The following is a 12760-nucleotide window of genomic DNA, read 5'->3' as shown; positions in this document are numbered from 1 at the left end:
CTTCGAATGGTTATGCATGTTTGGTTTGCTGAATGAATTTGCAGTTCTCTGTACGATAAAACGACACCCTGATCCATACCGGCAGAACTGGAAGGTTGTGCTGTTACGACCGATTGCGAGTCGTTGGTTGCAACAGTCAGCGGTAGTGGATTCATTCGACCCTGTGATCATAGAGGTCTCGACTGAGTCCATACGGGGTAAGTACACTCTGCGTACACTCTCGCGTTCTTCATGAGTGATTCGATTACTTGTTCAGATGTCGAACTCCGCTACCTCGAGTCGTGCAAGCCGAACTCCGATGTGTGGGGACGGGATTATGTAGCAATGGTACAACGCCGGCCATATCCCCGCCGAAACATCCCCAATTGTGCCACGAATAGCTCTTCTGCATACACTGGGTATACAGGCGATGAGAAGGTTTCGTTATACTCTTTGACCGGTCACCCCTGCCCTTCACTCCGCGTAACTCTGGCGCTCCGACAGCGATCATCCCGAGCATATAAAAGGCTCTATGGACTTCCCTCTCACCTCAGTGCTCAGCCTTCCTGTTTTTTTTCCTGCTCTTCGACACTTCTGCTCACTCCTCGTCCATCCATCCACCCTAGCACGCTTCACACGATGTTTTTCGCCAAGTCGATCCTTGCTCTCGCTGCCCTGGCCACCACAGCCTCTGCGGTTGCTCTCCGTGCCGCGAACGACGTCTTCTCTCCCCCTGTCACCTCCCCCACCGCTGGGGAAGTGTGGACCGTTGGCTCCGTGCAGACCGTCACTTGGGACACTTCCAGCATCCCCGCCGCCAACCAGAACCAGACTGGGCTCATCCTCCTCGGTTTCGTTGAAGATGGCTCCACCGATGAGCATCTCGACATCGGTACATGGACATATTTCTGCTTGCACACAAGCCTGTGCTCACGGACCTTGCCTCACTTCTTACAGAGAATCCTCTCGCTTCAAACTTTCCTATCAGGGATGGCGCGGTCAACGTGACTGTCCCTCAGGTCGCCACCCGCGATGACTACATCGTCGTCCGTACGTAATCCACGACTTCTTGCTGATTTCTTCAGGGCTAACCGGATTTCCGTAAAGTGTTTGGTGACTCTGGAAATTCGTCTCCCAAGTTCACCATCAACTAAGCCAGCGAATCGCTCTGTCTGCTATTACGCTGTCTGTCGGCTGTTTCAAATTCCCCGTAATTGGTACTCTACCTATGTTCTACGTATGAGCACGAGGATGTAGTCAGAGTGGCATTGTTGCTCTTGAGTTCGCCAAGACCGTGTACAGCAAGGCTAAAACGGGCCTCAACTCAGTATCTCGGAGTCCTGACTCAATAGGCGTGCGCCAAAGCGCATATGGCTCAACGGTACAGTGGTGTTCGTCTCTCCACACAAGCTACGACCGGGCCTAGCGGTGCAGCTAACGCTTTGCAAGGAAGTCTAGTACAAATTAGACATTGCAAAGTGAGTAATTGAGTGCCGTTACTCGCGATAATCCGATTAGCCTGAACCTATCGGTGACTACCACGCTTTTATTGACATAAACATAGAATGTCGTCCTGAAGTCTAACGGCGGTCAGACCTCCCGAACTTCCGGCGACACCTTCCCGTCATCCCGAAGCCCAGATGTCCCATTTGTACCTGGTTTATGCAATATCTCCCCTTCTTTTCACGTACAATCCCGCGTTATGTCCGACTAAGCCTTCTCGGGCGGTGCTCTCATGACCCGCGTTACGAACGGAGATGACATGCAAAGCACCCGCAGTGTATAGCACGTTGAATTTTCTGCTTTATTTACCACCAAAAGGGGGTCGGCGATTCGCTGTGCTCGGCTAAGACCTATATAAGAGGGCCGCTCTCCGGCGAGGTGAGCGACTTCTACCCGTGTCCTCAGTAAATCATGCTTGCGCTCATATGGGAGGCTGCATCACCTTATCAGGCCCTCGCAGGGACGCTCCTAGGCGGAACTCTGTTAACCATCACATGCATCGTTGCACGTCTGTGGCAGACCAACAGGGTGGGCGAGGGGATGCCCCCGGGTCCTCCAGGACATTGGTTCTTTGGGAACACCCCACCGAGATCTCAGTAGGCTCTCTTTGAATTTGATCTTGTTGATCACCCACAATAAATACATACGCAGCGCATACTTGTACTACAACGAGCTGGCTAAGACATATGGCCCGGTATTCACTCTGCGATATGGCTCCAAGCATGTCTGCGTAATCACTGGACATCAGGTACGCGTCTTCCTGGATCCCTGTTCTTCGCTTAAAGCCTAATGGTTTGCAGGCCGCAACTGATATCATGGTCAAGCAATCCCACAAACTCGCAGACCGTCCACAGTACATAGCTGCAGGCGAGGTACTCTCGAAAGGCATGCGTGTACTCATCACCAGAGCCGGGCCGCGTCTACGGAGACTACGAAAGTGAGTGCGATGCAGACGACATTCGGTCACCCTTGACTGAAGTGGATGTGATCGCGGCTGGTCACTTCGTTCTGCTTTCTGACGTACGGCTGGAAGCGCTCTACACGCAGCGCTCCAGGCGCGCGTCTCTGTCGCGTACGTGCCCACCCAAATGCAAAACGCGCGCATCTACGTGCTCGACATTTTGGACGCACCTGAACATCACTTGGATCATGCGAGGCGGTCAGTCCTTCTCAAGCGATGCCAAGCAATAACTCATTCTCTCCTGCCATAGGTATGCGGCGAGCGTGATCATGTCCGTGACATACGGAAAAACCACCCCGACCTCGTACTCTGATCCCGAGGTCAAACAAATCAACAAAATTGCCGCACGCCTAGGCGACGCCCTCAGGCCCGGAGCATATCTCATCGACACGTATCCATGGCTGAGATACGTCCCAGGCATGACGTCCAAGCTCGAGCAGTGGCATAGAGAGGAGATCGGCCTATACCGAGGCCAGGTGGATGCAGTCAAGCAACGGCTAGTTCGTTCCGCGTTTCATTGTCTGGAGAGGTTCCTTGGGCCGTACTGAGCTCGGGTCAACAGGCGGAGAACGAGGTGCAACCGTGTTTTGTGACTTACCTCCTCGATCATCAAGAAGAGTATGGCTTGTCGGATGACGAGCTTGCCTATGTCGCCGGTTCGATGTTCGGTGCAGGGTCAGACACTGTATGTGGTGCGCCTACTCCGTAATTGCATGCCTGACGGCAGACATAGACGGCCGGCGCCCTTGGCTTTGTCGTGATGGCGGCGGCAAAGTACCCGGACTCGCAACGCAGGGTGCAGGCGCAGCTTGATGAAGTCATTGGCCGAGATCGCTGTATGTGAAGCTGTCAATACCTTGCTGTCTGACGGCTCATTCGGATGCTGGGAAGCGCCTACCTTCGCTGATCAGGACGAACTGCCAGAAGTTTGGGCCTACATACAGGAATCATACAGGTGGCGGCCTGTAGCCCCCGCAGGCATCTCGCACGCAGCAACGGAAGATGTCTTTTGGGTAACATCCTTACCACGGCTTGAGTACCTAGACCCTGATCTATTTCGCTCACCAGAACGAATACGTGATCCCCGCAGGGACTGAAGTTATAGGTTGTCATTGGTATGTCGTGTAGTATCATGAAAATGGAGCTTCTCACTGAAGTCATGGGTCTAGGGCGATAGGTCGCGATCCAGAGGTCTTCCCGGACGGCGACAGCTTCATACCCACGCGCTGGCTGGACCCAAAGGGACATATCAAGGAAGACTTGCGAATCTTCAATTGGGGCTTCGGACGGAGGTGAGTACTTCGCGTAGTTAGCCATCGTATTGCGAGCCGATGGTCTTTCAGGCTATGCCCTGGACAGCATCTTGCAGATAGGTCGCTCTTCATCAACACCGCGCTCGTTTTGTGGGCATTTGAGATTTCCGAAGACCTGGCGCATCCGATCGATAATATGGCCCTCAAGGATGGTGCGCTTGCGCACCCGGAACCATTCACTGTAAATTTCAAGCCGAGGATCACTAGTTTGAGGGAAAAGCTTGCGTCCTACCGAGATGATTCATGATTGCCCCAGGCTGCCGGACTGGCCACGGAGCGAGTATTGAGCTTTCACATACTATTATGGCTCGACTTCGCAGATTCCAGGCACTTCTTCCCCTGTATCGTGATGACCTCTTATGCTATCCTGTGAAGCAGCTCTCCACTGGCAAGCTGAGGCAGGGAGTAAGATGGTGAAGGGCGTCGCAGCGACCGCGGACGGTGTATCCGTGTTCTCGAAGACCTCCCAATGAGCGCTTAATGATGTAACGCTCTCCATGCCAACCTGTCAATCTCTCATCACGTATCTGTTCCTCCTGCGTGCACTGCATATTTAGCCTGTCCTCACCCGGCCACGTACCATCCACCTCACACGTAGTTCTTATAGTGTAGAATCACGTTCCTCGGCCCATTCAATCTCTCAGCGAGCCGAACTTGTGTACTGGTAGACTAAGCGCCATAGGCAGTTCGCTATGAAAGTTGCTGTGGTTGGTTCAGGCGTATCTGGCCTCGGCGCAACATGGGTAGATGCTTTCAATTCAGAATGACATGAGGAGAGCTCATCCTACGCACAGCTCCTGAACGAATACACCGTCCATGAGGTTCATCTATTCGAAGCGGACTCCCGTCTAGGCGGCCACGCGAACACAGTCATCTTCGACCGGCCAGGGAAGAAGCCGACTGACGTGGATACGTGAGAGACTAGCTGGCTTGTTTGACGATTCCGAGTTTCCCCTGACCATAGCGTCCACAGTGGTTTCGTAAGTTTGCATGGGTCGCTGTCGTTCGGCGTACGGAGCTCAAACGTCACGAAGATTGTCTTCAACCCCAGCACTTACCCAAACTTCATCAACTTCCTCAACATATTCCCGGACTTAGCAGAACGCATTATCAAGACAGAGATGACCTTCTCCGTCTCCCGCGACATGGGGTTCTTTGAATGGGCCGGAGATAACCTCCTGACTATCTTCTGCCAGCCGTCGCGTCTCCTTGACTTGCAAATGTGGCGGTTGATATACGACGTGCTACGCTTCAACGTCAGCGCACAGAGGTTTATTATCGAACTTGAGAGCAAGACTTCAGCAGATGAAGAGATTTCTATTGGGACGTACCTCCAGCGCCATGGATACTCGGACTCGTTCCGGGACAACTACCTCATTGTACGGCGACCCGATGACTTCCTCGTTATGATCCGTTAATTGACATGACTATTTCCAGCCTATGACCGCTGCTATCTGGAGCACTCCGCCAGACAAATGCGCTCTCGACTTCCCAGCGAAGACACTGGTTCGTCGACTTATAGACGACGCATCCAAAGCGCATGATGGCTGACATGGCTGTCAGATACAATTTATGCTGAACCATCATCTTCTACAGATCACAGGAAAACCAAAGTGGCTCACGCTTCGCGGCGGCAGGCAAGTAGGCTTGATGAGCCAATTTGTATGGCCGACTGACGAGGTTCTGCTCTAGTCGCACGTATGTCCAAAAGATCATCTCCCGACTGTCACCGTCTCGGCTGCATCTCTCAACTCCTATCAAGGCGCTGAGGTCGGCACCTCTCTCCGACCATGCTTCCCAACCTCATCGTGTGGAACTCACCACGGCGTCTGGAGAGAAGATGTTGTTCGACCACGTTATCTTAGCATGTCATACGGACACGACCGTAGAAATACTCAAGGAGGGCGGTGGGATGACCTCTGAGGAGACTCGTATATTGGAGTCGTTCAAGTGGAACAGGAATGAGGCTGTACTACATTGCGACGAGCAGGTCAGAGTTATCGAGACCTTCGTGCTTCCTCCCCTAGCCTCCTCACCGTCTCACACCATGCATATAGCTCATGCCAAAGGCTCGCATTGCCTGGTCATGTTGGAACTATCTGACCAAGTCCGTTACCGACAAGGCCGGAAACTACCTTCCGAACATCAATCAGGTTTCTTTGTATGTGATTTGCCCCAGACCATGTGCACAGTACTGACCGTCCTGGCCTTGTAGGACGTGTGAGTATCAATTTCGCCACGCATGAATTTCACACATCATACACACTAACGGTGAGGCTAGACTGGATGAATGCACTTCAGCACCTTTCGATGAAAGACCACGGCCCGGTGCTCGTAACGCTCAACCCGCCATTCGACCCTAAGCCGTCCCTCACATTCGGCCGGTACAAGTACGACCACCCCATCCTCAGCGAGAAGGTAATGCACCCACCTAAATCCGCCTCCATTCCTCTGTACCTACTCTGAGACTTCCGCTGATCTGATCTCTCCCATTACTTACAGGCCATCCGAGCGCAGTCCCTCCTTCCAAGCATTCAAGGCACCCGGGGGATCTCCTACGCCGGTGCTTGGACGAAATATGGCTTCCATGAAGACGGCTTCACCTCCGGACTGCGCGCTGCCGCTGCCGTCGCGGGGCCTTCCGCCAAGCTACCCTTCGAGATCGTGCCCGCCGATCGTCAGCCAGACCGGAACGTGCTGCGGCTGGCACGGGCGTTTGACTTCTTCGAAAGCTCGGGAGCGGCGTGGCTTCTTGGAAGCCTCTTTGTCTTCGTCTTGGCTCTCTTGAGGCGTACGGTGGAGGGACTGGGTGTCAATCTCAGGCACCTGGAACAGACGCACGAGACGGCTGAGAAGGCTAAGGCGAAGGACGAATAAGCGTTGATCGCTTCTACTGAGGGCCCGAGTAACGGTTCGAGCGGATAATCGAGTTCATTAGGATAAGCTGCGGATGTGATCAGTGCTGGGGTCGTAGGTTCAGTACATGCCATTGTATCAGGATGCTCATGAGAATGTAGATGACCGGGGCTACGTAGTTTGTGCCGGAACCGACTGGTTTGGATGCGATACGAAGTCATATGCGAATTGAATGACGTGATCAACGTAACTGATGAGGAATGAGGAGACATAAACACAGCGAGACGAACGGAAAGAGACTGCTAAATAATACAAGAGGCTATAGCAGCTAAGCGTAAGTAGATGAGAGAATAAGAAAGACCATTATGCCAGGCATTGCTGATATAACTCTACACAGAAGAAAGCCAGCGTCCGCGATGCACCCGCATGGGTCTGGCATCGTCCATCTAGTCTGGGACATGGATAGCACTCGTCAACACGAGAACAGCAAACGAAAACGACAACACATCGCAATCTCAGAGGAGCTGCACGATAGATACCGAGGTATCCAACGAAACCACTCAGTCAAGCCTGCCCCTCCTCACGATTGTTTCGCTTCTGGACCAGGCAGGCTGAACCGCACGGTGGTCCTCGGAGACTCCTCATCATCGTCACCGTTCTGCCCGCTCTCGCCCTCGGCCTCAGACATGCCATGCGATGGCGTATTGGGTGAGGTGGGTGACACAATGCGCGGTGTGGACGCGCCTCCCCGCCCATCGTCCACGAAGCGCACCGATCGTGCGGGCGACATCTCTCGACTGGGAAGTTCGGAGCGGATCGAGTCGACACGTCGATGTGCCAGGCGCAGATGCGGGTGCGGGCCGATCGGCGTCGCAGTGCCCGACGCGGGCGAGCGCGGAGAGCGGGGCGACCGCACCGCAGAGCTACGTCCGCGCATCTCCTCCGACGGCGTCTGTGCGCCCTGCGGGAGGTCCTCGTTGCCATCGGTGAACGACTGACTGTGCCGTCGCGTGTGGTCATATTCTTCGCTGCGCGAGCGGTGAAGAGCGTTTGGTCGCTGCCCAAGGATGCTGTGACGCATGCCGGCAAACGCGCGCTTGCTCTTCGTCTTCGGTGCTTTGATCTTTGGCGATTTAGATTTCCTCGACTTCTCCGGACCCCTTCCAGCGGCCCTGTTGCCGCTGCCCGACGGCTCTCCTGCGCTGCGGTCTGACATCCAGCCCTCGTCTTCCGGGGACTCTTCATCAGTGCCCCGAGCACGTCCTTGGCCCTCTCGTTCCTGACGCCTTTGCGAGTCGGGAGGGGAGGTCTGAGGGGACAGAGCGTCACCCAGAGCGTCCCCCGCACGCTTCACCCGTTGCTCCATGTCCTTCGCCTCGTGTCTAACGCCCTCCTCCGCAGAGCGAAGAATGTGCTCCATCTCATGCGGAGCATTCCGTAGTTTCCCCCGGATCTCGTCCACTGCGTGACGGGAGGCGTCCTCGGCAATGCGCAACGTGGCCGTGTGCGTCTCCGAAGGGCCATAGACGTTCCGCTGAACCTCCACCTCGACCTAGAAAAGTCGCGGGTGCGATGATCAGCGGTCGCATTCATCCACGGCATAAGCGAGTCACAAAGAGGACGAGCGGACATGCTCGGCCGACCACTCACTTCTGCTCCTGGTGCTGAGCGGCGCTCGATGACTCTGTGTGGGCCTTCCTTCCACTCTTGCACCTGTTCGTCGCCGTCGGGAGGATTATCCGGAGCAGGCACTGGCTTCTCATGCGAAGGCGGCGACTCTTCGTCGATGGGCTTCTCCTGCGTCTCCGAGCCATCTACGGGGGTGATGCTTTCGGCCTGCCCGTCGCGATTGATGATAATTTCCTCGCCGGGCTGCACGTGTCGGATCTGCGTGGTCCACTCGGGGATAATAGATCGTCGGCGAGTGGAACCGAACGTTCCGAAGGTGTCGTGCCTTGACCAGGTGCGAGAAACGGAGTGCACGCGGCGGCCGAAGGTGAAGAAGGGGATAGAGAGGCCGTGGACAGCAATAGAGCACAGAACCATGAACGCAACGATCGGCTGGATCGAAGCCGCGAGCATTTGCTGCTGACCTACTGGAGGGTTCTCGGGAACGGGGAGCTGTTGAGCGGCGAGCGTGGAAATGAAGACAGCGCCTTATCAAATATACATCGCCGACATCAGTGGTCATAATTTCTCGGGAAAATTCAGCTGATAACGTACCGATCCCCATAGGGCCGAAATGACCGCTGAAAACAGCCTCGCGGAACGTCTTGACGTCTGGTATGAACTTGTAGAGCCCGACGATTATGGGTAGCCTACGCAGGATAAGGACCAATATGCCGATGACGAGAAGACGCCAGACGGAAAGAGTGAGTGTCTCATTCGAAAAGTCTTTGAAAGGCATCCAAGCGCCCACGAAGACGAAAGCCGCGATGTTGAAAATCAAGTCGATGACAGATGAGAAAACAGACTCCTCTGTCTGCTTGTTGAAGAAACCATCCCAGGCGAAGGCAGTGCCACAAGAGAACGCTGCAAGAAGGTCATCTGAACCGAGAAGCGTCGTTGCACCGATAGTGAGCATCGCAAGCGACACATACTGGGCGACATACGACTGCCTGTCAATAAGATCCTTTCTCTCGCAGAACTTCATCAAGTGCCGGAATCCGAAGCCCAGCAAGGCGCCAAACACGATGCCTAAGACGACTTGGTCTGCCATCGCATGTGGCAGGCCACCAAATCATTAGCGGACAAACGGACCGGGCATAAGATGGGACGTACAAAGCCAGAGCAGCAGAATCCAGTCGGACACTGCTCGACCCGTTGACGGGTCGACGATAAGGTAGAGTGCGAGGAAGAGAAATGGAAATGCCGCGCCGTCATTGCAGCCCGACTCCGCGGCGAGTAGATGACGCAAATGTGCAGGTACATGCTTGTCGGCGTATTTTCCACCGACGACCGCCGCAGCGAGGATAGGATCAGTTGGTGTCAGGCAAGCGGCGACGGCGAGAGAAGAAAGGAAGTTGAGCCCGGGGATAAGCGCATATATGAGGGCACCAGATACGAACCAGCCCTAGACGGAGTACAGAATTAATCGCGGCTCGAAACGAGCGACGGTGCGACATACCCATGTCATACAGGGACCCAGCAAGAAGAGTAAGCTCTTCCAATGTCTTTGCATGTAGGCTTTTGGTAGCTCGACGCCAATGGCAAAGACTCCGATAGCCAGGATTACGCGGGTCACTTCGAGGGTAATGGTATTGATGGTTTCCCGGTCTCCTCCACCCCATCCTCTGGGATCAAATATGTTGGCACCATATGGTCCTGAGCGAGTGAGTTGCAAGTCGCAAGTCCATGTGGTAAAAGATGTCGCTGCTTACCTATGACCACTCCAAAGAGGAATGCCCAGATCGCTTCACCTATATATAGCTACACCAGAACGAAGTTTAGCACAAAGGGAAACTTCGCTTGACATAGTGAATACGCACCCTTTCACGAATGAAAAGGGAGAACATGCCAAACTGTGCGGCAGATCAGACGGGAACCCAGGAGGCTAGGAATGAGAGCACTCACCAATACTACAAATCCACCCAAGGCAGCATAGGCGATATGAGGGATGGAAACCTCGAACTACAAGCTGATTGAGTGCCAGCAAGGATTCGAGCCGACATAACACTCACCGGGTTGAACCTCATGATGCAAGTGCCACAAACGTCGTTTCTCGAATGGTTACGGTCCGCCTCCAACTTTGAGGCCCGAGGAGCGACGAGAACGAACAGATATGATGATACAAGTCGTAGGAAGAGTCGTGAACAATCGTGGTCGTGAGGACGTTGTGGGTGACGCTGAAGGAAGAGAGCGGAGACGATAACGGGGTACCAAGAGGTCGAGCCCGGGGCTTAACATATGCTCTGGAATCGTGAGGAATGCCGAGCGGCGCGCGGAGTGCCCAGCCGAAGTTGACTTCGAGCTTGCCGGACTCGGTGGGTCACCCTTGTGAAGATCGCCTTCTACTCAGCGTCCCAATGTGTTCCTGGTGCACAAGGCAAGAAGAAGACTGGAAATGAACAGAAGATGACGAAGAGCACGGGGAAAGGGTTTTATGGACGAGCGTTGCGCTGCGTTGAACCTGCGTCGAGGCCGCCGGCGCTCCGTCCCTGACCAGCGCCTTCTCCGACAGGGTCCTCCAATCACAAGGACGCATAGATCGACGCCCCGATCTTTGTCCACAACGCCGTCGGCTGCTCCCCCGACGCTCTCGGCCTTGTCGACGTCTTCTGGCTCCTCGACGCCTGCTGTCCAGTCAGTCCCTTCAGCGGCACCTCCGTCCTCACCCGCCCAAGGAGAAGGCCACACCGACGGCGATCGATGCGTGGGTTCGTCGCTCACCGCTCCCGAGGACCCCCCTCTGCCGAAGGGCGCGCTCTGTCGCCCCGCATGGGAACGTCGAACCGACAGTCGCCTCATCCTGGATCACACGACAGACACGCGTAAAGACGCAGCCCAGAGTCGTGCTCAATGCCCCGCCCTCTGAGTAACATGATTGGGCAACCCCGCCTCGCGTGCCCCACCCTGGGAACGCTTGGGGACCTCGCTTTTGCTCGCTAATAGTGTTGTGACTGTTTCATCGCGGCCTTCGGACTCGGGCCCATGTACAACAGGATAACTCGCTCGCCGCGCACCCCCAAACTCACCCCTGGCTTCTACGGGGATTATCCTGAATTAATCTGCTACTTCTACTGGGCTGTCTAATTCAGCAGACGTTCTCTGTGGAGTCAAGGAGGACGCTCACTTTGTCATAGAAGCTGCGGAACGAATCCCGAGGTCATATCTCGTTCCGCCAGGCTTCCCGCACGCCCTGGTGCCGTAATGAACTTGGCTCTTGTCGACACGAGGTGGCAGTATAACGGTTGGCTTCCCTTATCGCCCGGGGAGTAAGCGTTTGCGGGTTTGTCGCCAGGAAGGCGCAGAGTGTCCTGGTTTCTATCTTTGGACCGGGGAGATGCGCAAACTCTGCGACCCGGCGGTCATGAGCTCCGCGAAACTAGTATCTCGCCATGCTCGCTCGCAACCGCACCTCGAAGTCGTGGCATGCCAAAAATCCAAAAAGCGTCCTTTCCGCCATGAAACGAGGGTCGACTGGCAGCACGAGGACGGCTATTCTGTTCGGCCTATGTGGGTTGGCCTCCCGGACCCGCACCATAACCGACGCGCATTCTTTGCTTGTCATCCTCATTCGGATGCGTGGGCAGCCGAAGTCATACTGAGTTCTGACGCCCGCGAGCGCGTTAAAACCCTTTGCGGTTGGACATCACTCTACTGGAAAGCGCCGCCCACAACGTGTGGGTTTGAACGTCAGTGACGCAGTGCTGTCTGGACTCTTGGGTCACCGCAATTCCTCGCCGAGAATCTTTACCTTCTTATGAGCTACGATCTTCTTCGGGGAGAGCCTGCTCATATTGAGGAGCGGATGCGTACGAGGAAGCTCGAGAAGTACCCGTTTAGTTGTACGCCACTTTCACCTCATGGGTGCCTGGAGACCTCATTCAGCTTACGCAGTCCTCGTAGCGAGGGCGTGGTCGATCCACCCTGCCTGGTACGACAAATTTCCTATCCCGAGAGCGGCTTCTCGAACTTCTTCCGAGCGCAGTGCTACGGCAGTGAACGGTACGCATGTGTACGTTGCAAATTGCGGAGATAGTGCGGTCGTAGAGCTTCGCAACTACAGTCGTCGACATACGTCCGCGGAAAACACCTGGCTGGCGATGCTCAGCACTCATTGCAGGGCTCGCCTCTGTTCAACATATGCTTCTCTAGAGCGCCATCACGCTGCGATCTACAAAAACAGAGGACGTACGCTATTACATGCGTGCCCCTCGATACCCGACGGTACGCAGCGATCAGCTATGTCCGACTGGCGTTTTTGGTCTAATGATCACCATCTTCTTGTTGAAGGACCATTCAGCGAGCGGTGGCCCAGTGCCTTCCCGATGCGCCCATGGGCACGGCGAGGACAAATTCTGAACCCTTTGTCTGGTTGGAATTTGTTGATGAGAACATATCATTACATCCATGGACGGAGCTTATTGTGCAGTAGCTGCAATCGGTATTCCATGCACCGGGCGGATTGCGACGGCCTGCGGTCGCC

At 55.0% G+C, this 12760-nt stretch overlaps 5 protein-coding genes across 5 annotated transcripts; 4 read left to right on the top strand and 1 right to left on the bottom strand.

Annotated features, from left to right (window-relative positions):
* Positions 1-618: 618 nt before the first annotated feature.
* Positions 619-1133, top strand: DICSQDRAFT_55831 (uncharacterized protein; the record flags this gene model as incomplete). The annotated part of the gene is made up of 3 exons (XM_007363822.1): positions 619-871; positions 937-1029; positions 1087-1133. The coding sequence occupies 3 exons, from the start codon at positions 619-621 to the stop codon at positions 1131-1133; spliced, it is 393 nt and encodes a 130-aa protein (XP_007363884.1).
* An 889-nt stretch (positions 1134-2022) lies between these two features.
* On the top strand, positions 2023-4003 carry DICSQDRAFT_55736 (cytochrome P450; the record flags this gene model as incomplete). The annotated part of the gene is made up of 11 exons (XM_007363821.1): positions 2023-2078; positions 2134-2230; positions 2283-2419; positions 2516-2641; positions 2694-2943; positions 3006-3128; positions 3177-3279; positions 3335-3456; positions 3512-3558; positions 3613-3735; positions 3787-4003. The coding sequence occupies 11 exons, from the start codon at positions 2023-2025 to the stop codon at positions 4001-4003; spliced, it is 1401 nt and encodes a 466-aa protein (XP_007363883.1).
* Positions 4004-4448: 445 nt separating this feature from the next.
* DICSQDRAFT_55670 (FAD/NAD(P)-binding domain-containing protein) lies at positions 4449-6633 on the top strand (the record flags this gene model as incomplete). The annotated part of the gene is made up of 9 exons (XM_007363820.1): positions 4449-4499; positions 4551-4669; positions 4775-5135; positions 5194-5262; positions 5320-5418; positions 5468-5746; positions 5814-5917; positions 6033-6174; positions 6259-6633. 9 exons carry the CDS (start codon positions 4449-4451, stop codon positions 6631-6633), a joined length of 1599 nt encoding a protein of 532 aa, XP_007363882.1.
* Positions 6634-7192: 559 nt separating this feature from the next.
* DICSQDRAFT_145567 (uncharacterized protein) lies at positions 7193-10307 on the bottom strand (the record flags this gene model as incomplete). The annotated part of the gene is made up of 9 exons (XM_007363819.1): positions 7193-8164; positions 8263-8768; positions 8836-9324; positions 9394-9685; positions 9740-9936; positions 9993-10041; positions 10101-10133; positions 10186-10242; positions 10293-10307. 9 exons carry the CDS (start codon positions 10305-10307, stop codon positions 7193-7195), a joined length of 2610 nt encoding a protein of 869 aa, XP_007363881.1.
* A 1830-nt stretch (positions 10308-12137) lies between these two features.
* On the top strand, positions 12138-12709 carry DICSQDRAFT_145566 (uncharacterized protein; the record flags this gene model as incomplete). The annotated part of the gene is made up of 3 exons (XM_007363818.1): positions 12138-12320; positions 12341-12501; positions 12568-12709. The coding sequence occupies 3 exons, from the start codon at positions 12138-12140 to the stop codon at positions 12707-12709; spliced, it is 486 nt and encodes a 161-aa protein (XP_007363880.1).
* Positions 12710-12760: the final 51 nt, after the last annotated feature.

The sequence above is a fragment of the Dichomitus squalens genome (genome assembly GCF_000275845.1).
Source record: "Dichomitus squalens LYAD-421 SS1 unplaced genomic scaffold DICSQscaffold_7, whole genome shotgun sequence".
Taxonomy (NCBI): domain Eukaryota; kingdom Fungi; phylum Basidiomycota; class Agaricomycetes; order Polyporales; family Polyporaceae; genus Dichomitus; species Dichomitus squalens.
This window is presented reverse-complemented; position numbering and strand designations above follow the sequence as displayed.